At 43.3% G+C, this 27,462-nt stretch overlaps 1 protein-coding gene and 1 long non-coding RNA gene across 4 annotated transcripts in view; one reads left to right on the top strand and one right to left on the bottom strand.

The window, feature by feature from the left end:
- Positions 1 to 454: 454 nt before the first annotated feature.
- Positions 455 to 25,969, bottom strand: NDUFA12 (NADH:ubiquinone oxidoreductase subunit A12). Its single transcript, XM_075011783.1, has 4 exons — positions 25,834 to 25,969; positions 21,105 to 21,187; positions 18,274 to 18,361; positions 455 to 727 (listed from the first exon to the last, which is right to left on the bottom strand). The coding sequence occupies exons 1-4, from the start codon at positions 25,920 to 25,922 to the stop codon at positions 547 to 549; spliced, it is 441 nt and encodes a 146-aa protein (XP_074867884.1). The 5' UTR covers positions 25,923 to 25,969; the 3' UTR covers positions 455 to 546.
- A 59-nt stretch (positions 25,970 to 26,028) lies between these two features.
- The window catches only part of LOC142022201 (uncharacterized), an 85,533-nt gene continuing 84,099 nt past the window's right edge, over positions 26,029 to 27,462 (top strand). For 2 of the 3 annotated variants that reach the window (XR_012647885.1, XR_012647883.1), the window contains exon 1: positions 26,033 to 26,179. This is a non-coding gene — a long non-coding RNA (uncharacterized LOC142022201). Of the gene's footprint in view, positions 26,180 to 27,462 lie in introns of all 3 variants that reach the window. The other variant, XR_012647886.1, reaches the window with a different exon arrangement.

Genomic DNA, 27,462 nt, shown 5'->3' with positions numbered 1-27,462 from the left:
ATATTGTATGGTATGTATACACAAATATAGCCCCTTACTCCCCACCCCCCCACAGAGTTAAAAGTGGTTGTAAAGGAAAAAATTAAGATGCTTGATGGGCACTCTTCTCTCTCAAAAAATATTGTAAGAGATGGCTTCTCAGAAGAGAGTCTTGGGAGCACTACTTCTGTATAGTGTTGGGAATGGTACCGTATTCCTCTTCCTTTCCCATTACATTATTTGTCTGTTCAGCCTCTTAAGAACATTACAACGATGATAAATGACTGTTATAACAGTTAGAGGTAACAAATACTAAAACAGCAGTTATTTAAAAACCACCAAGAGGAAAAAGTGTATGAAATCTGATAAATCAGATATCTGAATAGAGTAACCCTGCATTCTTACCCATATTTTCTTTTTTAATACTTCCTATATTTGTTTGTGAAAATGTTGAACTCCAAGAAAAAGAAGTAACTTTTATCAGAGGCTTTTATTTTTAAACCAAACAAACAACATGTGTGCACTTTACATTAAGAACCTACTTTTAGGAAAGTCAGGCTTTTTAAACTATTTGTTAGCTGGGGTAGGTGGGATCCACTCATGTATCTTTTTACGCGTTGTAGAGTAAGGGACGTACTGCCCAGGAGTGCCACTCTGATTGAACTGGTGATTCTCCCAAATGAATTTACGAGCAACTGGTGGATGTGTAGTTGGAGGATCTTCAGTCATGCAGTGAAGCCAACGATGCCTGAAGAGAAAAAAAATATATATACTCTTTACAAAAAAAGTTGTTATATCATCTCCTGTAATACATCCTCTTCCTTAATTAAAAGTTTTTTTTCGTAGAAGCTTTTTTAATATTTGGCTTGTATTTTTTGATCTCCAGCTCTAAAACTTTAATCTATTCTGATTTATTCAAAATGCGTATTTCAGAGTTCATCCAAACATTTAAAAAGTAGAATTACATCAATTTTCTTCCTTTAAATTTCTACTTAAAATACACCTGTGTCACGATGCCTACAAAACTCTCAAATAAGAAGACGGGGTACAATGTCAGCTGCTTACTTCATTGTCCATAATTGTTTCACTGTTCCTTTGATGCTCCCACCACCTGCAGTCTCATATAAAAATTAAATGATAATCTCTTTTGGGTGCAGATCATCTTTTTGTTCTACATTTTTATAATGCTTAACAAAATGGGGCCCTTGCCTTTAGGAAAGCAGCAGAAACAAAATCAGAAGGTTTGTATCTGGAGATTTTACAAGGCTCAAATAATATCAAAAGACTGTGTACAAGCTACTGTACTAGCATAACTATTTATAGTGCCGTTAACAAAACCTGCCTTGTTTTTCAAGTACAATAATGAGGAGTTGTGAGGTAACAGGATAACGACCTGACATAAACACAACCCCGCCACATAAGTACTTGCTGATTACATAATGTGATTAACATGAACAGACTACTCATTGTACAGAAGTGGTCTCCAGCCTTTTCGGGTCTAAGGTTACTTTTGGAATTCAAGGGTAACACAGGAAATACCCTGCCCCTTCCCAGAGGCCCTGTTCCTTTCTCAAAGCCCCACTCTGCTCACTCAATCCACCCACTCCCCAACTCTCACCAGGCTGAGGAAGGGGATTAAGGTTCGGGGGGAAGTGGGGCTGAGGAGTTTGGCTGAAGGGTACAAGCTCTGGGAGGGCGTGTGGGTGCAGGAGGTGGCTCCCGATTTGGCAGAGTGTTGGGGTACATGAGGGGGTATGGGAGAAGATGCTGGGTGCTGGCTCCAAGAGAAGGATCTGATCTGGGGAGTACGGCATGCAGGAGAGAGTACATGGCGCTGGTTCTGGGAGATGTGATGAAGCCTTGTGCTGAGCACCATTTACTAGAGCTGGTGGGACTAAGGCAGGCTTCCTGCCTGCTCCAGCCCAATACTGCTCCCAAAAGGAGCCAATGGGCCCATGTAGCCTCTGGGGGTGAGGTGCTTGGGAAGGGGCACATCGTTCTGTACACTCCCCCTCTCTGCTGGCACCACTCCCTCAGCTGCCACTGGCTGCCGTTCCTGGTTCCCTGCCAAAGGGCACCACCAATAGAAACAAAAAAACAAACAAAAAAAAAAAACCCTTACATCTATATTCCTAAAAAGTTGCCACATGGAAAAATACTCCAGTCATGACAGGTTAGGCACTTTAGGGCTCACTATTCTAAGAATTAAATTTAAGTGTCAGGGAAATGAAAATTATGAAATGAGTAGATCAGTCAAAACACTCAAATTGCACATTCTGAGAAACAGTGAACATATGTGCATTGGCAGGAAATGTACATAGTAACACTACTACAAGTATGTGTTGGAGGTGAGTATGAAAGAGACCATCCGTCCATCCCAGAGAGAAAGAAATTGTAAGCTGGGTGCTGAGGAAACCTCAGGAAGAGTGCATTGTCTTTTTAAGAAATGCAGTCTCACAGTCACCAAGTGCTCCGAGTCTGAGCCTGACATCAGAGTCTCCTCCCCACTCTGCACAGCCAGGAGCAGAGTCCCTCCCTGCCGTAAACTGCAAGAGGGGGGGAAAATACCTGGGCTTGGATCCTTCTGAGGCAGGCTGCCACTACTGCCAGGTATTTCATAAGTATTTTGGGTGTTGCTGAGAGTCCAAATGGCAAAATCTGGTTCTGGTCATGAGTCTCTGATTGCAAATCTTACGACTGTGGAATTGTGCATCTGGGAGATTGGAAGGATAGCTGTCCTTCTGCTTTAGAAATGGGATGATGGATAGCAGTGACATCTTGAACATGAGCCTCCTGAGGTAGGTGTTCAGGATAGCTCTCATCCCCACAAAAAGGGAGGGCTGATGAAATATCTCTAGTAAATCATTGCTGTAAAGGGTTATACAGAGATGACTTCTACAGCTTCAGAAGGTCAGACAGACCTACCCAGTGCAAAACACTCATGAGTGGGTCCCCAGATAGGGACAGGAAAGTAAAGGAATTGCGTAGCCTACCTCTGCGGTTCTCAACTTCAAACAGTTTCAAGTAATGCTGGAACAAATGTGGTAGAAATGCAACAGATAGTTGCCAAAAAGAAGGGAAGGCCAGGGATGGGTAGAGACTGGTATGCTGTCCTCTGGGGATGTGTCAAATCTGCTGCCTTAACACAGAGGAAGGTGGTGGCCCCCTTCTGAGGAATGATTCTTTGAAGCCTTCTGCCTCTTTTGGATCACTCAGGCGGTTTATAGTGGTAGCAGTGGACCTGCCTGTAAAACCATTGAGACCTTGCTGGGCGGAGTGTAGACCCTGAAGTATCTGAGTACAGTCTAAGCAAACTCTTGCCCCATCTGTCTTAATAAAGAGCAACTTTCAAAGGCAGGTCCTGTTATGGAATGATCTATGTCTCCCTCAGAATGCCTAGGACAGCCATGACAAAAACTGTAACATCAACTGCAGAATGGCTGATACAGTAAACCCCAGCTTTACCTGATTTCAACATGTGTGCGCAAGCCACAGGGACGCCACTGCTAGGAGGAGGGAGCAGTGGGCAGCCAGGAAACTGACCAAGTGCTGCTGCACCTGACTCCTGGCTCCAAGGGGGCGAGGGGCTTCCTCCTCCCCCTTCCCTTGTCCTCTGAGCCCCCCAGAGCCAGATGCAATAGTGTCTGGTCAGTTTCCCAGCTCTAGAGCAAGGAGCTGTGAAACTGACCAGGCACTCCTGCCTGGCTCCTGGGGGCTCAGAGGACAAGGGAAGGGGGAGGAGGAAGCCCCTCAGGCCCCTGGGGGCCAGGAGTCAGGTGCAGCAGTGCCTGGCTCCCAGCTCCCCACAGCTGAGCAGGAGCCTGGAAATCAGCAGGCAATGCTGTGCCTGGCTCCCAGACACTGCTAGGCTCCCAGGAGCTAAGAGGAGGACAGAGGGGTCCCCCTCCCTTGACATATGCAAAATTAGAGTTACGTGGGGGTTGCGTGGTAGGCAAGACCTGCAACCTGTCTGGATCATCTCAGGTTATGCTATCTTCTGTGCTTCGAGAGCGTCTTCTCAGCTTTGATGCATGTTTGATACAGGACAATCCTTGTGACTAACATCCAAACTTGGGAAAGGTATTCTGTGTTGCCTCTCCTCAGTGCCTGGCCAATCCCTAGGTTTCCTTGGCATGGTGGCAGAATTTGAGAGTGCCTTTTACCATTTCAAAACAGCCGCAGGTGAGAGCCTGGACGATCTCTGATCCTTCAACTAGCTGGAGATGAAAGTAGATACATGGAATGTTTCACCACAGAGGCCTTCAAATGAGACTCCCTTGAACTCTGAGTCCACTTTAAAAAGGATCTATGATCAGTGCACACTATATATCCTCCCACTGAAGTGAACATATGACTTGTGTGACTCTCATGGAGAGGCATAACAGTCTCACAAGAGGGATGGTACTCTAAGACTGGGAACTTGACATATGCTATGAAGACATGAAGATAGTCCCAGTTCTGTAGACGTTTAAGTGGCTCTACATAAGCGCTACTCCAAGATACACCACTAAGGCAAGAAAGTACTAAAGGTAGGCCTTTTATTGCACTACCGAGTGCATGAGGGATTGAAGAGCACATGCACTGCCCCCACAGGCACTGCTAACTTGAAAGTTGTCAGATGTGTACACACTGGACACATGATCACTAGGTCTGGAGTATTTATATGGAGTCTCATTCATAAATTTATTGTTGGGTAGCCATGAAGTTCTTAGTGTTTATCCCTGAGTCTGGGCTATAAGAATAGATGATACCAAGCCTGCTCAGTGCAAATGCTATTAATCTAAGTGAAAGTTTTTTCAACAGTAATTTATTAGAAAAAAGCAGAAGTATATACATTGTTTTCTCATTCTGTTCCTATTCCAGTCCCCAAAACCTTTAAACCTGATCATCTATTTTCATAATTAATTCTCCAATAATTGTACATATTACATTAATTATCAGTCATTCTGGAAAGCTTTCTGGTGTGGAATTAACCAAGTTTGTGCCAGTCAGCTATCATTTGACCTAAATCTGAAATGTCTCCTGTTCCAGTTGTTCAAAGGCCTACAGAAATCTGTCACACTGATAATATATTGCCACTTCTCTTCACACAGCACCACACAAAGGATCAAACTAGAGGGAATGGAAAAAGTAATGCTTATATAATTGAACTCATTCCCCTGTAGGGCTTTTCAGCCAAGAGTCTGTCTCTTTGGTCAAATTGCTTTTTAGGACTTAAAATATATTGGCTATATCTTTAATGTGAAATACTAAAATCTATCTTTCAGTAAAATTAGTTAGACTTATCTAAAATGTCAGAGTCATACTGTTAACTAAAGAAAGTCCAAATGGAGATAAAAATTGCTATTGGAATAAATGTTGGCTGGAATTTGATTGGAAAATTCTTTAAATTTCCAGTAAATGTATAATAAGCTGTACCCTCATTCCTAAATGCCATTTTTAATGGACTACAAAGCTGAAGGGGAAATGAATGTTATTTTTAACAAGATATTAAGCAATGACAAGTAATAGCCTACTATAAATTTAGACAAAGGTTCTTAAGGGAAAACCATCCACTTGAAAGTTATAATTCTTGTCTGAAAGTTCTACAAGCTCGACAGTTAAGACATCTATTACTAGTAATAAGCAGAGAAAAATCTTTTTTTTTTCCCCAGTTTGCGAATTGATATGGCGACTGTCAGGTTCTGGGGTTCAGCGCAGTCAGATCAGTGGTTACAGCTGCGAAGAACAGGTATAAGAGTTGAATTTGACTGTAGAGTCAGTCAGGACTAGGCTGAGGACTTTGCTGAAACTGAGGTCAGAGACAGGCCATGGGTTAGAACCGAGATCACAGCCCATAAACCGGGATTACAGTCAGAATCCAAATGCATGTCTAAGGTCAAAGTTGAGTGGGTGTAGAGGCAGAGTGAAGGGTTGGAGGAGATCAACAACAGAGCTAGCACCTAGTCTGGGTAAGCCATGGGCAACAATGAACAAGTTTAGGGCAAGGCTAGGGCAGAAAGTGGATCACGGGAAGGCTGGAAGCCTAAGGAGTTTAATGCTGACTCAGCAGGAGGGTTTCCTGGCTAAGAAGTGCTTCTGCACAGACTAACTTGCAGCTCTGGTGAGGACCGAGAAATACTGGTGCCTAGAGGTCATCTGACCCAGGGCCTAACCCAAGGGTAGGCCGCTGCATGCCTGAACTATGAATCACTGCAATCTCTGTTGGAGGACATAAAAACAGCCATACTGAAACAGATCAAAGGTTTGTCTACCCAGTATTTTGGCAGTGGCCAATGCCAGGTGCCCCAAAGGGAATACACCGAACTGGTAATCAAGTGATCCATCCCCTGTTGCCAACTCCCAGCTTCTGGTGAAGAGACTAGGGACACCATTCCTGCCCATCCTGGCTAATAGCCACTGAGAAACCTATTCTCCATGAATGTAGTTGGTTCTCTTTTGAATCCTGTTATAGTTTTGACCTTCATAACATCAAGTCATGGCACCTACTGAGGTTCTGGGAGAATAGACAGGCATGAGCCTATCCACATCTAATGGTTGCTTCCACAAATATAAGAGGAATAACTACAGGTCTTAAGTGAATTTGGGAGATGACAAATTAGAACACATGGATAGGAGTGAAGGTGCGATGTAGATGTGGGGCAAGTGTCAGAGGTTTTGAACTGCACCAGGTACATGCCTGTGCTCACAGCTCCATGAAGAAGCACCTACTTTTATTCATGGTGGGCAGCTGAGTGAGCAACCCTGGTCTGGCTGCTTGTCTGCCTCCCAGATTTAAGCAAACTGATTTGCTGGTTGTCTATACAGTGAATAATTTCTGCCTAGAAAAAGACACTTTCAGAAACATCTACAAGCAAGCAGAACAGAACACAGTTTAAAAGGACACTTTCCCAGAAAGCAGAATTTTTCAAGTTAGCCAACTCAGTTACAGTTCTATAGACAGTAGGAAAAACAAACAAGATGCTGAATTTCATTTTATGTCTCCCTCCCCTCCCCCACTTACAGCCATATTTCAGTTATATCAACTTGTGGACATAGTTAATGAGCTGGCACTGATAAAACACCAAATCATCTCACCATGATAGAATACTGAAATGACGAAGAGGGGCAGAAAAAAAAAAAAAAAGAACTCTGTTCTTTCTGGAATTACAAGCAAAATAATTGTACCCAGCTACGGCAAGTCTTGAATGTAAGTCACAGGAAAGGAACGGTTCGGTTTTCAGCTGATGGATCTTCAATATCAGTATCTTTCAGAATATTTTACATTTTCACTATTTCAACAAATTCAACTTCTCAGCATTGCTTACCATGAGAAGCATATAGTCACTTTAGAATTCACACTATACCTCACGTAATGTGATGAGTAATAACCCCTAAAAATATAAGTAAAAGATGTTTCACTTTCTTTACTTTTTGCATCTAACAGTCACTTTTTCTTGTGGTTGTAAAACCACAAATATTGTCAGAGAGACTTGGCCAGATGGAACACAAGAAACCTTTTTAGCTTATTTTAAAATGACTAGATTTCAAGCAGACATCGTCACAAAGTTGCATGTCTAACATCTGCATCTCTACTGATGTGAGACATGCAGTCTTTATAATAGTCTGGCAAACGAAGAATCACTCATAGAATAGTTTATCATCTAACTCAATCCACAGAAAACCTGTAAATTTTGTCCTATTCCCAAATTTCACATTACTTCAATGTTCTGTTAATCAATGAGTACATCAGTAATAGTTTAAAACAAAATAATTAAATCACTAGCAGGCTGCCTGGATACTTAGAAACACTGTCAATACAACATGAAACTTTAAAAATTCAAATTTAACTCAAGTTAAAATCATAGTGGACCTTCTGCTTGGAAGTACAAAGAAAACCATTTGCCCTCAATGAGATGCATTGACACTGTTCAATTAGAGAAGGACTGAAGCACAGTTATTTTCACAAGTTGTTTTGAGGGTTCAATTGTTCTATGCAATTCATTTTTATTTAAGGGTATTATAACCAGCACCTTTGAAAACCCAGTCATGAAACCTATACATGCAAACCCAAAAGGACATACCACTTTGTTTTTGGATGACTAATTTCATCGTGTCAAGTAAGGCTTTTACTTTAATGGTATTCCTTAGGCTAATCTATGGAAAAAGTGCAAAATAACCCACCCTGTTTATTTTGGGAAGACCTCTCCTCCGCAGGCTCCTCAAATAATCTTTTGAAATACAAAAGTCTTGCATGCCCTACACATGCCCAGAAGCTCAAAGAAAGCTCTATGAACTACAATGAGCAAGATGAATTCAAGGACTTTGCGCAAAAAGCTGGCTACATATGAGGTACAAACAGTTTCCTGATAGATTCCCTATATGAAGCAATGTAAAAGGACCCAGAAATGACTAATCAGTTTAAATCTGCATAAGAAATTGATAAATTATAAGGGGAAGGGGAGATACAGGGAGGCAAAGGGAAGCCTTGGAAAAGCTAATCTGTTTCCTGAAACATACTAGAAGGCAGAGAATCCTGGGGCTAATCAAATCTCTAGCCCTCTGTTTGTAAGAAAGAAAGAGAAACATACAAATTTGAAGAGCTAAAAAACAGGCAAGTTTCCCATGATTGGGTAGCACTTCTTTTAAAAAGAACACAAACATTTAAAATTAAGGATAGTTCAAACTGCAGACACAAGAGATTAGACCCAAATTTGGTCAAACAGGAATGAAGACTACATAACACCATAATTAATATAGTATGTTTTAAATCAAAGCCAAAATACCACCTGCATGGGTTCAGAAGACCATGCCATTTTTCTCAATAAATTAAATAAAATTAACCATGGTAGGGCATTTAATGCAATCCTTCATTAAGGCCGTGTCTACACTAGCCCAAATCTTTGAAATGGCCATGACCAACTCTGCTGATAGGAATAAGGGGATTTTGAAGTTGGCGGGGTCCTTTTGAAAAGGGCCCCTGTTTGGACCACCTGCACAGCAGCGAAAAGCGGCCATTTTGAAGAGCTGCGGCCAGCGGCATGCTAATGAGGTGCTGAATATGTATTTCAGTGCCTCATTAGTAATCTTCAAAATGGCCATTTGCATGGTATTTCGAAGATGTGGGCTAGTGTAGACGTAGCCTAAAAGACCAGCTGGGTGTCTGTTAAAGCCAATGCGTGAATCATATTTTCAATATATTAATAAAACTACTATAATGGAGACAAAAAAGCAGTCATGGGGCCCTTTAAAGGTTAACAACAATTTATTAGGTGATGCGCTTTCATGGGACAGACCCACTTCTTCAGATCATTTTGTTTTGATAGAATACAGACTTAGACGGCTACACCTCTCTGTCACTATTATAATGCAGGACAAGCCAGTGCTTTAATTTTGACTATCCTCTCCAATTACTCTTGCGTTTTTGCAAAATTATAGGAGAGAACAGGGAGAAATGAAACTAACACCACCCTCAGTTCCATCTGCATTTACCTCTTCTCTCCGGTTACATCTACAAGGTGTGCTGCTGCCGGCAGGGTCATGCAAATGAGCGTATTTGACAATGCAAATGAGGCACTTATTTACAAATTGCATGCCTCATGTGCATACCTGTGTGTTCGCTGCCATTGGCAGAGGCTTCGGTTGCCACAAAAAAAAGCCAGGTAGGTGGGGGGGTGTCGACCAAACCACCCCCTTGTTTGACAGCCCCCAATCCGTCATTTTTGTCAGGGATAAGTGGCCGTCGAGCAAGGGGGTGGTTTGGTTGACAGACCCACAACTACACAGCTTGTTTTGTGGCAACTGAAGCCTCTGCCGGGACAGTGATCACGCAAGAGTATGCAAATGAGGTGTGCGATTTGTAAACGAGCGCCTCATGTGCCTTGTTGAGTGCCCTCACTTGCATTAGCGTGCCGGCAGCAGCGTGCCATGTAGATATAGCCTCCTTGTTTCCATTCTTCTTTCGCATTTGTTCTGTTGGAGCAAGCTATTCTTCTATTGTAGAGTAATAGGGTGGTAACCATGGGAGCTAATAAGACTGCAATAGTAGATTCAGTTAAAAAAATGCATTTTATTGTGGAATTAATGAATGGATGAAACTCTGCAGTTCCTATTCTGGAAAAAAAAAAAATCACTCTTTATTTGGACATCTTTCTTCCATCCATTGCTTTATCACTATTTTCTGGAGGACTCCAGCAGCAGCAGCAGCATTACATGGAAGTAGCAATTTCTCACGTAGCAGAAGTAAGGATTTCATCAGAAGTCTGAGGAGTTGGAGCAAGAGTTGAGACAGGTTCACTTGTGGGTATTTTATGAAGAGTTAATCTAGGAGCAGAGGGAGAGGCAGGGGAGAGAAAGTGGGAAAAGAGGAGGTAGCTGAAAGGTCTATGAAATGTGTGGTCCCTATTTAGATTCCAAACATGGGTATGCATGCACCAGAACAATTTTACAGCAGGGCACACTGACTCACACATGCATTGTATGTCACCCTTACATCTGCAGCTGAGACTATGAGAGGCTGTACAGGTTGATGCTGCTCCAATATCCCTCTTATCACTGTGTAGTCCACAGCACAGCAAGGGATGGAGAGCAAGTATTGAAATCCATATAGGGACTACACATTTCAAAAATCCTCCAGTTATAGATAAGCAACCTCCCCTTCTTTGAATGAAGGTCCCTATGTGGATGCCAAATGTGAGTAACAAACATTGATTGAGTGATGGCATAGTGAGATGTTAAACTTGGACAGAGCTTTAGTATGCTGCCCAGTAAATGTCCTGCCATGAAATGTCTGCAGGGCAGACTGAGGTGGCTGTGTGCACCTGAATGGAGCATACTGCAACTGCAGGAGCTGGAGACATGTGGGTGAGCAAGTGGCATCTGTGAAGGCAATGGGAGACCCACTTGGAGATTTGCTGCAAAGAGGAAGCTAGGCCTTGCCATCTTTGGCAATGACACTGTAGAGAGCTTGGGTGAGACAGGAAAGGCACAGGCTTAAACTGCAGCATGGGAGGTTTAGGCTGGAAATTAAGAAAAACTTCCTAACTGTCAGGGTGGTTAAACACTGGAATAAATTGCCTAGAGAGGTTGTGGAATCTCCATCACTGGAGATAGTTAAGAACTGGTTAGACAGACATCAGGGATGGTCTACGGCTACATGATGGTTGGTCCTGCCGTGAGGGCAGGGGACTGGACTCAACCTCTTGAGGTCCCTTCCAGTCTAGTGTTCTCTGAGTCTAAGATTCTCTGCTTTGGATGAAGATCTCTCACAGCTTGGAGGAGCATGCCATGTGTATGTGCAAGCGGGTACCGAAGAGGGTTGGGTGCATGCAGAGGTGAATCTGTAGGTGAGGAAGGGAGAAGAATACACCAAACAGCCAACATTTTTCACTTTTTAAAAAAAGAAAATCCTTTAACCCACACCTGTATTTAGTGATGTGGACAGCCAAGCCACATACTGTAAACTCTTTCATATCTGAGAGTTCCAGCTGATGGAATGCCAAATAACCGGCATTTTAACTGTTAGTAAATTTTAGTTACATTTTCCGTAAGTATAGTATAGTAAAAGTAAATATAAATAAACACAGCAAATACAGTACAAGTTTACAGTGTACAAAACTACTGTTGGTAAATAAAGTACTCTATACATTTTTATTTGTTTCTTAATATCTAATCTTGTTTTTCTCTAGCGTTATTCATTGTTAGGTATACATTTCCAATGTATCTATTATTTGAATATCTAGCAACCTCCCGGCTGCCAGATATGAAAGAGTTTATTGTATATATCACATAATTGTAAAAAGAAGCTCCCCAAAAGGATGCATTTGAGATTGAGTTCAGATCAATCTGAAAATGCTTTATTCTAGTAAGTCACAGTTCATGACCAGAGCAAATGAACATCTAAGGATGCTAGATCAATAATGCATGGAAGTTAAGTGGCATATCATAAGATGAAAGCATTTGAAAAACATATTAAACATAAAATTGGTGCTGAGAATATATGTTGCCTGTTTATGGGGGGAAAAAGCCAATGGAACTTTTTGGAAGAAGGGCATGTCAACATCTGTTGTATGCTGTTAACAAAGAAGCTAGGCCATGCACTATCCACGACTTATCCTGGAGATACAAATGGTCAAATCAACCACAACTGCAGAAGTAATCAGTATCTGTATAGCCACCAGCGTGTCAGAAAAGATCATCAAGAATCTTAAAATTTGCTTCCTTTAGGACTTTCAAAAGCAGTCCTCTGAACAAGACAAACATTGAACGTTTTTACTCAAGAGTGCCGATATGCAGACTGAGGCTTGTGAACTGCCAGTGACTCTTTAATGCCTCTCCAATGGTTCTTTGCAGCACATGATATTAAAATACTGTTATTTAATTATTACCAAATGTAAGTTAATAAACATGTCAAAAGCATCCTGACTAGTATTAACCAGTTGTAGCTGATAAAATGAGACATGGTGAGCATTTTCCTGTAAGAAAAAAAAATAAACCTAAATATTCCCTCTGAAATATTATTGTTTAAACATGACTATATAATACTGTAGTAATTTAAAACAATAAATCTGCATGTGGCTCTTTTGGATAATGTTGACTGCTAATTTGGTTCCTGAACCACCGAGTTTGGAGTATCGCTCCTCAAGAGTTTCAGAGCTAACCAAGTGTCAAGGGGGCAAGATCAGTGAGGTTTTTTTCGGTTGTTGTTTTTACCAACTAAAGAGAAAAGTTTTTGTTTTAGTTAATTTACTGGTATGCAAATATTTGTTGTTTTACACTGTGAAGAACAATAAAAGATTCCACACAAGCTATGACAACCGTATGTTGCCATATCTACTACAGCTTGAACCTCTTTAGTCTGGAATACACTTGACAGCAACATCAGTGATCTGGCATGATTTTAGTTAGCTGGATGACCATTTATGTGTGTGGCCAAGTTTCCTGTGGTCCCATAAAGTTTGTTTAGAACCACCAGTCCTGGTTCTCATGGTTCTGTGCTGTTTTTAGCAGTAATTTACCCCTAAATGCCTTCTAAGAGCCCAGTAAATAGTGGAAGTGTTGTAATACTGCTAGACAATATTGACTTCCTGTGATCCAGCAAATTCTCTTGTTGAACACCGGTCAGGTCCAGAGGGTGCCGAATTAGAGAGGTCCGACCAGTACATACTACTGCAGTACAGTAATAGCATAACATAAACACCTTACAGATACATAGAGAGAGAATATGCTTATTGCAGTGTCCTAAACCACTTTCCACACATTCCTGGGTACCAAAGGCCCAGTTGTTTCCAGTACAGCTGTAAAAAGCTTAATGCTGCTTATTGCAGACTTTTGTACTGACCTATTGAAAAATGTAGGGACGGAGTAAAACTGAACAGCAAAATAAAGGAATTTTTCAGATTCAATTCACTCTCATACTTAGTTAGGAAACAGTTTTAAAAAAAAAAGTACCTAAAATGGTACAAAATTCTGAGTGAGTCACTGAAGTTCTACAAAATATATGAATCTTCCCATAGACTTTAAATTCATAGTAAACAGGGTCTCATCACAAACTGTACAAGAGAAAAATGCACCACATTCAAATGTAATAGAGTTCTGCTTTTTGTAACAGGTTTCTCAAGAGAAACAATTAAGCATTACTGCTTACAACATTTTATCTTAGACTGTATAATTTAGCTCACTGTACAATAAAAAAATTCTGCAATACCAGGAGGACTAGCTTTTCCATTGTTAGTTTATATGATCTATAATACCACTTAAATGCAAGAGTGCAACTCTGATCTATGGAACTATTGTATGTTAAGAACATATTTTTCTAACAAATGACTAGGATAAAATTAATGACACAGTCTGAGGAAACAGTGAACAAAATCCAGTAGGGTTCCAAAATAAGATTAATTTTGAAATTGACAAACTTCAATAGAGTGGGAAGAGAACTAGACACCTATATGACAGTTCTACTGCTACATACTAGAGGAAAGCTTTTCATCGGCAGAAATCTTAATTTCATACTAGCATACCATTCCTTCTTTGAAAGTAAATGAATGAATGAATGAATAAATAAATAAATAAATAATCAGCAAACTCCACAGTGGGAGAACATAAAAGCAGATTATGATCTCAAAAACAGCAAAAGAAAATCTGATCATATCAGACCTTGTCTGCACAAAAAAAAACCAAACGCAGAATGACACTACATAGGGTCAGAAACAAACATTAACGACATGGTAACTTTTGCCTACTGGTCACTGAAATGTGCTTAAAACAATCACATTTCCAAAGAATCTATAATTTATCTCAACCTCAATTCTAAAACCACCCCAACATAAAATAAGAATTTTCAAACAATATTTGTTCCATCTAAACACCACAAACCCCTACCACATTCCTATTTCCCTATGCCTGAAGTGGTATTTGTTTTCTCAAATATCTGGTAGAGATTTCCTCTCAACTAGCTGGAGAACAATGCAACGAAGACAGTAATTATCTCTTTCCATTCTCTTTGGCGTGTTCGTAGCCCTTGGCACTCTAGGTTGCACCTCCCCCATCTGGCACCCTTGGATATGAGTGGCCCTGGATGATGGGATTTGCCAGATGAGGGAAGGTCAGGATGGCTGTCAGGAGGCACCGCCTCCACAGGCAGGGTTGCCTGTGCAGGGCTGCCAGTTCTTCCCCCAGTGTATGGCAGTGGTCCCTGTGGCTGTGGGGCTACCAGCGGGGCTCTGCACCCCCAGCCCAGGGTCCCCAGGTCTGGTGTCCTGCAGCTGCTCTCTGGTCCAGCAACATCCTTTGTCTTGCTAGACGATAGATGTTGCCAGACAGAGTGCCAGATGAGGGAGTTTGAACCTGTACTAATAAATTAACATTCAGAAAGAGCCTCATCTTGATTCAGAAGATTCTCTGTATTCTGAGCCCTGGAAATTTTCAAAATATTATTATATTCAGTGCACTAAACCTAATACAGCACTATACCATTCAGGAAGTTTTGCTACCACCAACTGAGAGCACACTAGAAAAGGCAGGATGCTAACCATGTCCTATTAAAATAGAAGCTTTAACAACTAAAAACCAGAAAGCTTAAGGTCTTTTGGTGATTTGCAGAAAGCAATACCAGAACTCAGTGAAGAAATCATACGGTCAACTGACATTCACATAGTTTTAAAAATAAGCCAGACACATGAATTCACATTCAGGTATGCACACAGTATGGCTATGTCTACATTTGACTAAAACTTCGAAATGGCCACGCTAATGGCCAAATCAGAAAATACTAATAAGGTGCTGAAATGAATAAGGGGATTTCGACATGTGCAGGGTCAAAGGACCCTGTGTAGATGAGCCGTGCATGAGCAAAACGCAGCACTTTCGAAGTGCTGCAGCTGGCAGCATGCTAATGAGGTGCTGAATATTAATTTTCAGTGCCTCATTAGTATTCTCCAATGGGGCCATTAGCATTGCCATTTCAAAGTTTTAGCCAAGTGTAGACACAGCCTGTGTGTAATATTTAAATAAGGAAAACTAACATCTAAACTAAATAATTTTAATCACATTTAGAAACAAGTCATTTGTGCTCCTAGCCTATTTTTCCTAATTCGCTCGTTACTGGAATGTATTTAGTCTATTTTAATTTCTTGGTTCTCTCTCACTTTGCTGGTATGTCTGTGAGAATCAGATAATAGTATCTGCTTTCAAGTCAAATTATTTAATTAATCCCATGTGGTATTTTATATTAGCATAAGAATCCCAATTTTACGTGTAATTACACATGATACACATTAACACATGAAAAGCATCAATCTTTTGTATAACTGAAGTATAAACATATATAAATAAATCAATTAATGATGAATATTAAATAAAGGCAATACTTAAGCTCTCTGATTCTTTAAATATATAAAAGGCAAAGTGTACAAATTTAAGAAAAATATGCTAACAGGATCTTAACAAGAGGAAATATGCTGTTCTACCACATCAGTGACTAGGCTCAGCCAATACCACTGGCTATCCAGTGCAAGATCATGCTGCCTCTATCCAGGAACAGTGATCTGTTGGCCACTTAAGGCAGCAATACACTATCATAAACTTTTATCCTACAGAGGATGCAATCTCAGGTAATGAAAAGGCAACTGGAACACCAAGGAAAAAAAGCACCTGAGTTGGGATGAAAAAGTAGGCAGAAAGCCTAAACCTCAGCCAAGATGATTTCTACATCCCTCCACCCCCAAAAATACTGTAAATATTTATCAGGACTGTGGACGAGAAAAAGACTACGCAATAATACTAGGCAAAAAAAATACAGAGCCCAAGAAACACTGAAAAAGTATCTTCTCCTATCATCTTCATCTAGAACCTAGAGCCATATTTCAACCATTCAGCACATCAAAATGTGCCCTCAACTGAAAGCAAATTTTTACAAAAACATCCCCCCGCAAAAAAAAATAAAAACCACCACAGCGTAACACAATGAGTGAAATTAGTGCTTGTGAAAAAGTGAGCAACAGATGGCACAGACTTCAAAACAGCTTGGTATCAAAATATACTCAGCAAAAGTCCCCACACAGCTCTGCTGCTATATTTTAGTTCTTGCTTGCAATTTTCTAGTTCCTCACTGACAAGCATCTCTTTCAAGAAAGGCTGACAATCATGTCTAATTAATTTTGCAGTGGTTTTTGTGAATGCACAAATGGGGGCTGGGATAACACTACTGAATTCCTTTTCTCATGACTTATCACCTAAGCCATTGTGCAATCCAGCCCCAGGATAAAAAAGGTTCTCATTTCAGGACAGATTTAATACAAAACTTGTTGCACCAATGCAAGTTCTACACAGCTAGAGAACTGTAATGGGAAGTTTCAGAACAGATACCATAGAAGCAACTAAGATATTTATAATGTATATGTCTATTTATACTTGTATGCTCATAGGAAACAACTGCCAGAAAAGATTTATTTTCAGGTTTGTCTAATAGGAATCCATAAATCCATGATCAATTCTGGTTATCATAAGAGGCACCAATTGAGACCAGCCTTGGTGTCTTCACTAATCTCTACCCAGATGATGTCTCATTTTAGTCTAGGCTACAAACATTGGTTCTTTATACTCTAACATGTAGAAAACAGTGTAGGTTACTTACTTCAGTACTGAACAACAGTATATAACATTTGAGGGGGAAAGATTATTCAGCCTAACTAGTGGTACGATTAAATTGGGGAGATTACTAGAGATGGGAAAACCTACATTCCAGACTAGTCCTCATGATTCTCTGCATATGAAGCAGACATCTATTTTGCTGTGCTGCAAATGAAACAGATGAAGTATAACACAGAGCAGATGCATGAAGTGCGTCTTTGTCTACGAAAGCTTATGCACCAAAATATCTGTCAGTCTGTAAGGTGCCACAGGAGGTCTTGCTGTTCTCGAACATACAGACTAACCCGGCTACCTCTCTAATGATTGTATACATAGGAAATTTGTTTCCTCCCCACCACACAAAATTTATAATATAGGTCTTCCTCAGGAGGTAACCACTTACACAAAACTTGAATCACGCTGGAACTCTGGAACAGTGCTCTGGTACTTTGACGGGGAACTAAAATGGCACACTGGTACTTCCACCAATTCTGAGTCAGGCAGTTCCTTTACATTGCTAGCTGCAGGACATTTTCTGAACCATCAAGTGAAAGTGCCAGACCTAGAATGGGTCTAGGGCACAGATGTATCCGGACAAGAGGACTGGCAGGACAGCAGAGCTTCCAGCAGGTAGATTATATTTAAAATTTAATTATTTGCCTAGAGGCCCCAATCAGTAGTAGAATGCATACTGTGATAAGTTCCCTACAAAACTGAAAAAGAAAAAAAAGAAAAGAAAAGTGGGGAGAGTCATTCTTGACCAGTCTGATTTTTCAGAAGCCTCAACATGTGCAAGAAGGCATTTAACATGATGGGCCCTGAATCTCTACCAGGGCAATCTCCTGTGCCTTAAGAGCAACTCGCGTCTCACTTCTCATGTCCTTGCTTTGTGTGTGTCACTTGAATAATATTGATAGGAAAAAACTATGCAGTTGGAAACCAACAGCATCAGGCAACTCTGCATGTGATCAACAGTAAACAAAATGTCTCACAGGTCCTGGCTAGAACCCTGATGAGCTGCAGGTAGCCCACCACTGCCATTACAGAAATGTGGAGTCAAGGACAACTATGCTGTTTTGAGGTTAGGTTTATCCCCATCAGCTTTGTAACTAGGAATTTGTGTGGAAGAATTCACAACATGCAATCATATGACATACACAAAATTAAAACTGGAACTAGTTGGCTTACCATTCTGGTGGCACCATGCTTCCATCCACATCCCAGAAGGTATTTTTGCCATGCATCTCCGTAGTATAGACAACCCATCTATGTCGGCCTTAAATTTAACACACAAGACTGTATTAGCTTTGTAAAGTAGTAGCTTCTGATGAGAGAAGCTTTATACTTCAGACTAATGATGTTCAAGACTTCAGCTCCTTCATAATCAATTTCATTAGTAAGTTTACTGGATTGTTTAAATTAAAAAATTATTAAACAATTATAAAAAGCATAAATGAGAATGCATAAATAAAAATACATCTCTATTTTAGGGATGTATAACTAGTTAGATGGTTAAAGTGTCAAATTTAGCCAGTTAACCAATTAAATGGGGGTGTTTCGTGGCTGGGAAGGCTACCAGCCCAGCAGCTCCCCGCTGTCAACGAGGAGCTGCTCTGAACAGGCTGGAGCAGGCCACATTTGGGGAGGAGGCTGGTCCAGCCCCTGCTGGTTAACCATAACCAGTAAGCCGCATTTGGTTAGGGTGAGGACTATCAGTTAAATGGTTAAATGTTAACATCCCTAATCTGTTTCACACACAAACACAATGTCTACAATTTAACTGCTAGTACATTACAAAGTGACAATCTAGGTAGGACACATGACCTTAGCCAAAAGGCAAAGAAGTGATTCCAGTAAAATGACAAAACACAGGGAAGACTTGTTTATGTACCACGAAGTCACAGCAAATTTTTTTTAAATTGCTGCTAAAATTACTACGAGAGAGAGTCCCAGTTATTGTGTTTTTCTAACATGACTTCAAAAACTTCAAATTTTACTTCAAAATTTTCAGTAAAATTCTACAAACATACAGGGCAATGTGGTTATGAACTTCAACTACTGAGGAATATTTTTCAGGGTATATTTAAATGGTATTAAGAGCAAACACAAAATAAACTAGATTATACAGCTGTTCTATCATTAAGAAGAGATGCATTTACTTCATTATACTCTTCCTTCTAGAAGAGATTCGCCTGCTAGTGACCTGAAAATGGAGATAACTTTGTTGGTTAGCATCTTTACAAGTAAAACAGGGAACGAGAAATAGGCAGTCAGTCAAAGACTGATCTTTTCCAATGTCTCCTGTACAAGTCCAAGCAGAATTCTTCCATGTTGCGCCCCTCTCAATGTCTTGTTCTACTTCCAGTCAATCACTTGCAGGAGGTGCAGCAAATTCCACTTCACAGCAACTCAGATTGTAACAACCTTTTGTGAATATTTTGAGAGACCCAATCCAGCTGCACTGATTTTAATGTGATCTGGATATTGGCAAAGGCATGACGCTTATTAAGAGCATTCTTTGGAAGTAATATGGCCAACCCAAAGTGGCTACCTTAGGAAGGGGTGACAGAAGTACATTAACATCAGATTTCCATTGTCTAAGTCCAAGATTTAGCTGAAGCTGGTTGATAGAGGGTGTTTGTTTGAATTGCTCTCACCAGTTCAGTCTGGGCAGGCCAGCTTTTGATATCAAAATGATAAGGGATCAGTGGTATCATGGTGGATCATAAGGTCCCAGGAGAAGCTGGGGGAAGAGCAGCCATGATGGTGAAACATGCACCTATCAGATCACCCATGCTGCCATTCTCTTGCCTCTTCTAGAAACCTCCTTCTCCAGGAAAAAATGGTTCAAAAGGGGGTAGTGACCTCATCTCATTAACATTAACCAATCATAACACATTTTGGTGGTTTCAACTATAGAAGTTTCCTCTCATTTCTACAAACTAAATGGCAGCACAGGCTTCAGGAGGGTGGGCAGCTGGCACAAGCAGCTCTGGTGGCTAGCATGGGGCTCCAGCTGGGGCTGCACCAGGCACCCACAAAGGCCAAGAAAAACTGTTTGTGCTTATTTTAAATTTTAAATAACAATTTTATATCAAGTTTTTGTGTTTAGAGCAATGGCCTGGGATTTTGAGGAAAACGATGAGGACACTTGACCCCATTCTCACGGGCCTCCTGAGGTCAGAGAACCAGCCTCCTCTGAAAACTTTAAGGAACGCATCAAAAGCCATTCAACGCCCAAACACTCAGTACGCAAAAGTTGTAAAAATGCCTATTTTGGCTTCTTTTGCGATCAAGATATCACCAAGGCTGTGCATGGGGAGACAATCAGGCTGCCTGCACTCAAGGAGGCTCCTTAAATGTCCTGGGTGTTTGAGAGAGCTGCTTGCCGAAGGTAATTTTTGCCCCTCCCTCTCCAAAGCCTCTGAAGGCTCACCAGGGCATTAATGTACCTCAGGTAAGTGGAGCCCTAACTCCTCAGCCTCGCTAAAGTCTCCAAAAAAAGACAGGTTTCCATTCTTAGGACAGGTCTAGGGGCCTGTGAACCTCCTACGGTCTCCTTTGGCAGATCTCAGAGAAACGAGCAGAAAAGAACGCCCCCCTAATCGCCTTCTTTCCACAATCTGACATTAGTTATTTTTAAATACAATATTTCCAGACACATTTTTTTTCCTAAAGTTTAGAGTTGACACTGTATATAGCAATACGTTAAGGATAAAAATTCTTACGGGAATTCTGTAGTCAGTGGAAAAATTCCACTTTAAAGACATGCTGCTCCCAGTTAAGATTAAATAAGAAACCTAATCATTCCAAAACAATGGAAACTCACAGTTTAACTACCCCCATTATCTTAAATCTGCTGTTTATGATGCCAGCTTCAACTTCTTTGCAAAGTGTATTGGGAAAGTGATCCCTAAAACACATGCAAATCATGCGTATGGAAACCTTACAATGTATTTCAGCAGCATTTCTAGATAAACTATATGAAGTTACTGGGATATTCAATTTAGTGTGCTTACCAAAAAAATACCTTTTGTCTTCGTAGTATTTGTTTCCGTATTTGTCAACACCTACCAAAGTACCAGTTTTCAAATCATTGACCCTGTGAATTCCCAAGACAAAGTCATTTCAGTTGGAAGGAATTACAAAATAAGACTGCATTTTATTAAAACAAATTAAAATAGGTTTACAATTAGGTGAATTTAGAGCATGCATTTAGGGGCCACTGGTGGGGGCACTTAGGGAACTACTGGCCATGTGCCTCGTCCTAGCCCTGGGAAGAACCAGGGCAACCCCCCACCAATCCTAAACCCTGCTCCTCCTCCACCCTCTCTCCACCTCTTCCTCACCCTTGCTCTGCCCCCACCTTTCCCTCTGTCCCCTCCCTGCAACCCATGGGGCCAGGGGGATTAATGGGGATGGAGTCTAGTGCTGGCAGCTGGGAAAGCAATCTCCTGGCCACACTGCACTGCTTCCCACTGAGGAGTGTGGAGGGTACTCCTGCCCCTCCTCCAAATGAAACCACTGGAGGAGTGAGCAAGTTGGGGACACATTGCTACACTTCCCCCACTGCTGCTGGTGAGCGCAGGGAGGCTGGTCCTTGATGTGAGCACGAATCCCATCCTGCCCCTGGTGTTTGAGGGGGCACGTGACCCCTCATCTGTCCCACAGGCATTTATGCAGTGAACTACTTTAAAATTGAAAGCCCCTAAAGCACACCAGCAACTCAAAATTGATGCCTTACGTGATCTAGCCTGTAGTCTGTTTATGAATAGTCTTCAGTCATAGGAACAATTCCACTAACTTCCACAAGAAGAGCCAAAAGTAAGGTTTGGGTTCCCTCTTCAGGGATTACTTCACTCTCCGTTATAATGCAGCCAATACTGACATAACACCACCATTACAAAGCAAAGCGGAATACTATACAACAGACGTCATCAATCTTTCCAACGCAAAGTGCCAAAATCTGACCTTTCTTTGTACAGCCCAAGCACCAGGGATACTTTTAAAGTCAATAATAGTCCTACTTGCTACACCATGGGGGCTCCGGACCCAAACCCGCGCTGCCCGGGGGCTCGGGGGTGGGGAGGAGAAGGGGAGCTGTGGCCCTAGACTTGTGGTGGGGGACTCTATGGCAGGGTTACAGCTGCAGCCTGGCAGAGGAGGCTCAGGTGGGGCTAGGGGCACCCTCTGACACTTGCCCTGCAGGAGGTGGCTCTGGGGAGGGAAGGAGTCTCTGGCCCCAGCCTTGCACTGCAGTTGGGGCTCTAGGGGAGGCATCCAGCCCTGGCCCTACCCACGAGCTATGGCAGGGACCCTTTGCTCCATCACCAGCCCTGGGCTCCAGGAGAAAAGGAGGAGCTCTGGCTCTAGACCTCTGGAGGCAGCTTGGAGGTAAGGGTGAATCGGGAGGGTGAGGGAGAGGGGGAGCTCTGGCCCTGTGCCACTGAGGGGCTTCAGCCCCGTGCTTGCCAGCCCTCACATACTTCAAGGGGGAAGAAGGGCAGGGCCGGAGCCCCTGCTGCATGCCACTATAAATCAGCTCACGTGCCAAGAGTGGCACGCATGCCGGGGCTTGCCGAGACCTGCTACACATAATTTTTGAAGGACATGGAAAACACTATCTTCCTGAAGCTATTAGGGATATAGCAAAGACAACAGGGTTCATTCCCCATGTCTTTTGAAAAATACCATGGGATCATGTCCGGCCAAGACAACGAGGTCTGAAGCTAACAAATACAGTAAAGTTTATCAGCATAGCAGCACATAACTGAAAGCATGGCCTGTATACTACTCAGATCAAAAATCACAAGTTCGTTCGAGACGCCTTTACTGATTATTTCCTCTTTACATTATTTATGGTTATGGCTGCCTCACACTTTCCATGATAAGATTTGATTGTCAGTGACTTAAAACTTTGCCAAACTATTTATTTGGGATGCTGTTTTTCCAAGATGGGAGTCCACCTTACTGGCTTCTTTTTTGGAAAAATTTGGCAAAATCAGATCAGGCGTTTCTTAGAAGGATTATGGAAAGATATGATTCGCCCAATTTAAAAAAAATCTAAAATGTTTACTTGGGAGGTTCTATGTTTTGGAGCAGAGACTTGCAGTTTGGCAGGTATGAGCCTTCCGCCATACTAGTGAATATCCACACAAAGTTGATTGAATTATAAGCCTCTGAAAAATCAAAGTTCAGACTTGCTCAGTAGAGACTTCCTCGATTTTGGCAGTTAATTCTACAAATATTCTATTTGCTCAGTGCATGCTACAACCCAACTGTACAGGCTTCCTGCAACCAACACCCACTACAGTGACAGATACAAAAACTGAGAACAGCGAGATTCTCTCCAGGTGTCTCATCGCTCCCAGTGCTGGTACTTAGGAGGCCACAACCTGACTGGAATGCATAGGAAACTACCATCTGGCCTGCAGAGGGGGTGGCAAGGGTGAAGGAGGTAGCAAGAAAACACAGGTTGGAGGACAAGGAGCAAAAGTGTGTGTGCATGCACATATACTTGCAGTGCGGGGTGGCAGTAAAAGCATGTCTGCAACCACCAGGGACCAATCAGTCCTTTCAGAACATGGAATAGAACCCAAGGTTAATTTTTTCAGCTGTTAGGAAATATTGTGAAATCCACTGGAAAAAAATGTCTGCTTTAACTCTCCATCTGCCCCACACAGAGGAAGACAACATGACTACCACTCAATCTGGTACCCCAAGTAGCAGAAGCGTGTGCCGTAGGTCTGTGATATCATTTTCATAACATATACTGATATGCAAAATGGTGGAATAAAGTTGAAGGTGTTGATAACTTCAATAGGACGTAACTGTCTTCCAAGTTAAGATAAAAAGATCTATTGCAGAGGTCAGCAATCTTTCCAAGGCAGAGTGCTGAAATTTGACTTTTGACCTCTATGTATGGTCTAAGTGCTAGCGATACTTTTAAAGTAGCTAATAGTCCTACCTACAACAGCTTCATTATTAAATAAAGACAAAGAACATTACCATTTAGGCAGTGGCTGGTGGCATTAGCTGGTCTTTTGTCAATCCACAGGTAGCACGGCTTTGAGCAAGCTCCTGGCTGCATGGAGAAGGAGGGACAGGGCTGAGCTCCTGCCTCCTGTGCTGCTGAGAATTGACTCACATTCCACTCTTGGCACCCATGCTGGGGGTTGCTGACCCCTGATCTATACTGTACCGCTTAATAATATGACATAGTACTAGGAAAGCACATCTACTTTAAATTGTTTATTTGGTTGCGTGTTAAAATTGAGATATTGTTGGGTCACGTTAAGTATGAGTAGCATCAAACTACAGATTGAACCTCTGTAGTCTGGCACTCTAAAAGAAAACATCATTTCTCCACTTTATCTTTGGGGTGAAAAGGCTGGATGCACAGATTTCTCCAAAAGCCACAAATCCTGTTTGCCTCTGTAAACAGTTTAGTCCTGTCTTAATAGTAGCTAAGAAACCCCAGGAAGTTTAAGGTCCTGAGGCTCTTAGAAGGAACACATCTTTAAGAAAGATTCCATTATATTGTATAAAGCAAGTTGGCAGTCAGAATCCTTTCTCTGATTATGTTGACTGTAGTAATGACGAAATGAAATAAGTAGTGTTAAGAGATGGCAAAAACAGGATGATCCCAAGGACTAATAGGGACTGCCTATTAGTTCTGTTCCGAAACTGAAGTTGAAGGCATCAGTAGGTTTCCACATGGGAATGTACAAGTCTGATAAGGCCTTTTAAAAACTGTCTCACAGTATTTTATAGTCTTGGTCTGTGACATGTTGGGTTCAATGGAACCACGCACACTTGCTAATTATCAGCTAGCATTTCAAACGTGCTGTAGCCATGTGGTGATTCTCACAGCAGTGTCCTCCTCTATGAAATCACATGAAAAAAGAAAACGTGCTCTGTAATGTATGACGCAGAAGACAACTGTAAAGTCAATTTTGAATGGCCCCTGGTTTCTCCTCTCTTGATGTTCACAACTCCACATCAGCTGCTGATAATGGGTCACATCCTCCCTGACTTTGTCAATTCTGGCCTTCCTCTCGAGGGGAACTCCCTTCTTTTCACCAGCCTATAAATTTAGACCCTCCTCTGGAACCCCCCACTCATTCATCTGATGAAGGAGATCTTTGGCCACCAAAACTTATGCTCCAAAATCTGTTAGTCTATAAGGTGTCACAGGACTTCCCGTGGTTTCTGAAGATACAGACTAACTCCGCTCCCCCTCTGACACTTGGCCCCTGCCTTGCGGCTTGCAGGAGTATGCCGTAATTTTCAATGCACGCTCTTGTTCGCATCCCTTTGAAAGACAAGGAACAGCCTCCATACCCTGACTCGCCTTCACAGGGGACAGTCAGTAGACGGGGCTACGCCACAGCACCTACAGCTCTCTAGGGTAGCCACTGGGAGCCTCCAGTGGGGGGATCCCCCATCGGCGTTACTTTGCTGGTCCCTGCAAGTGCAAGTAAGCCGCGTCCTACTGCCGCTCTGCCGGGGTAACTCCAGGGCTGATTTATTCACCCGGCCCCAGCGACACAAGCTGTCCCGTGCCCTAACCACGCAGCCCCCACCCGCACCGAGCGGCCTGCCCCACAGAGAGCCCGGCCCACACAATGCGGGGCAGCCCCCGGCCCTAGGCAGCCGAGGTCGGGCTCTCCCCGCCCAAGGTCACCGCGGTTCCCGGGGCGGAGGTGGGGGTCGCCGGGCGGCCCGAGGCGCGGGGACGCTCCGTACCTCAGCAGCTGCCACATGGCACCGCGGAGGCCACCATGACCCCAGAGCTGCTCCAGCGCCCGCCTCAGCACCTGCACGTACTCCGCCATCTTGGCGGCCGCCCCTGGGCCCGGGCGCAGCCGCAGCCGCAGTTCCGGGAGCCCTGAGTCCCGCCTCCCGCGGGTCACGGCCGGGCGAGGCGGGGCCTTGTAGCTGCTCTGAGCGCCGCACCCCGCCGGGCCTCCGGCACTCAGCTGGGCGCGGGCGGCCGCGTTCTAGCCCTGCGTGGTGTGGTACCGCCGTGCAGCGTCAGCCCAGGCTGTGTGCGCGCCCCGGCCGCCAGGCTTGTCCCACCGCCCCGTGAATTGTAAGTGCCGCTCGCCAGCGCCATGTGCTCCCCCTGCACGCGCCCCGCGCGGGCGGAGAAAGCAGACTTGGAGCAGGGGGCCACGGTGGAGCAGTGCCCTGCGCCCCCCGGCACTCACCCCCCACTGCCCTATGCCTTCCGGCATTCCACCCCACACTGCACCCACTGCCCTGCCATGAGCCCCCAGCCCTGTGCCCGCAGCACTGCGTTGTGCTCCAGCCGTGCCCCGTGCCCCCCACACTGCCCTGTGTTTCCAGGCACAAGGCCCCCTTCTGCTAGGGCAGAATTCCCTGACTTCCTTAGGACCCCAGAAATGCCAGGCTGAAATGCCTTAGCACGGCCTGCCCGGCAGAGCACTGAGGAGCCTCAGCGGGACTTCTGCTAGAAAAAATCTACAACTGGGGAAAGAAGGCGGCAAGAATTGACTTAAGCTGTGGCCTTTTCCAGGGGAAACTACAGAGGAGGCCCACCCACCATGAGATCACCTCTCCCACGTGACACCACCCCATTCCTGGGGGAAGGCCAGGACAATCCCCTCTTTCCCCTTAACCGTACCTTTTCCCACCCGTACTCTGCTCTGCCCACCTCTTCCCTGAGGTGACAATGCGCAGGGGTCTAGGGCCTGCAGCAGGGGCTGCCCTCTTCACACCTCACCAGCTGCAATGTGGGGAGGTGGGAAGAGAGCAGAGCGATCTGGCCTCAGCTTGCTCTGATTCTTGCTGGTAAGTGTGGGTCGGGCAGTCTTGTCCCTGCCCTAGGCAATGTAGCTGGGAGACAAAGCATACTATGGCCATGTTGCTCTGCTTCTTCCCCTTCCCCCCAATGACAGTTGAGCAAACGGTGCTGCAAGTGCCAGACACCCACTCTCTGGCTAGTTCCCCTGGCTGCCCCAGAGGCTCTGACCTCTTGTCCCTCATGGCCATAGTGTTTGGGGGACATATGTCCCCTCCCGTCTGTCCGCTCATTGTCTCTTGCCTGGTTTATGCTACAGTTTTGCCAGAGCAAGTTAAGTCAACAGTTAAAACAGCATAATTACATCATTTGTGCATTTTCACACTATGCTGCTCCTGTAGGCAGAGTGCCTCCCCATTTGGAGCCCTACTATCAACAGTGGGAGCAGTGCACTGTGGGTAGCTAATCCACTGTGCTATTTGCCACCTGCAGCAGCTAGAAGTTGTGGGAAGGCAAAGTGGATTGCAGTGATCATGGGCCTGGGCTCAACACCCTACAATACAGTTTTTACCATCACAGCATTCCATGGGCTTTCAATTCCATTTTGTGAC

Source organism: Carettochelys insculpta, chromosome 1 (assembly GCF_033958435.1).
Source record: "Carettochelys insculpta isolate YL-2023 chromosome 1, ASM3395843v1, whole genome shotgun sequence".
NCBI classification, from domain to species: Eukaryota; Metazoa; Chordata; order Testudines; family Carettochelyidae; genus Carettochelys; species Carettochelys insculpta.
This window is presented reverse-complemented; position numbering and strand designations above follow the sequence as displayed.

Coding starts and splice junctions, on each gene's coding strand:
- NDUFA12 (XM_075011783.1), bottom strand. CDS start 25,922: ATGGCGGAGTACGTGCAGGTGCTGAGGCGGGCGCTGGAGCAGCTCTGG. Junction 21,188..25,833: donor GCCATGTGGCAGCTGCTGAG/GTACGGAGCGTC, acceptor GGGAATTCACAG/GGTCAATGATTTGAAAACTG. Junction 728..18,273: donor AGCATGGTGCCACCAGAATG/GTAAGCCAACTA, acceptor TTTTCTCTTCAG/GCATCGTTGGCTTCACTGCA.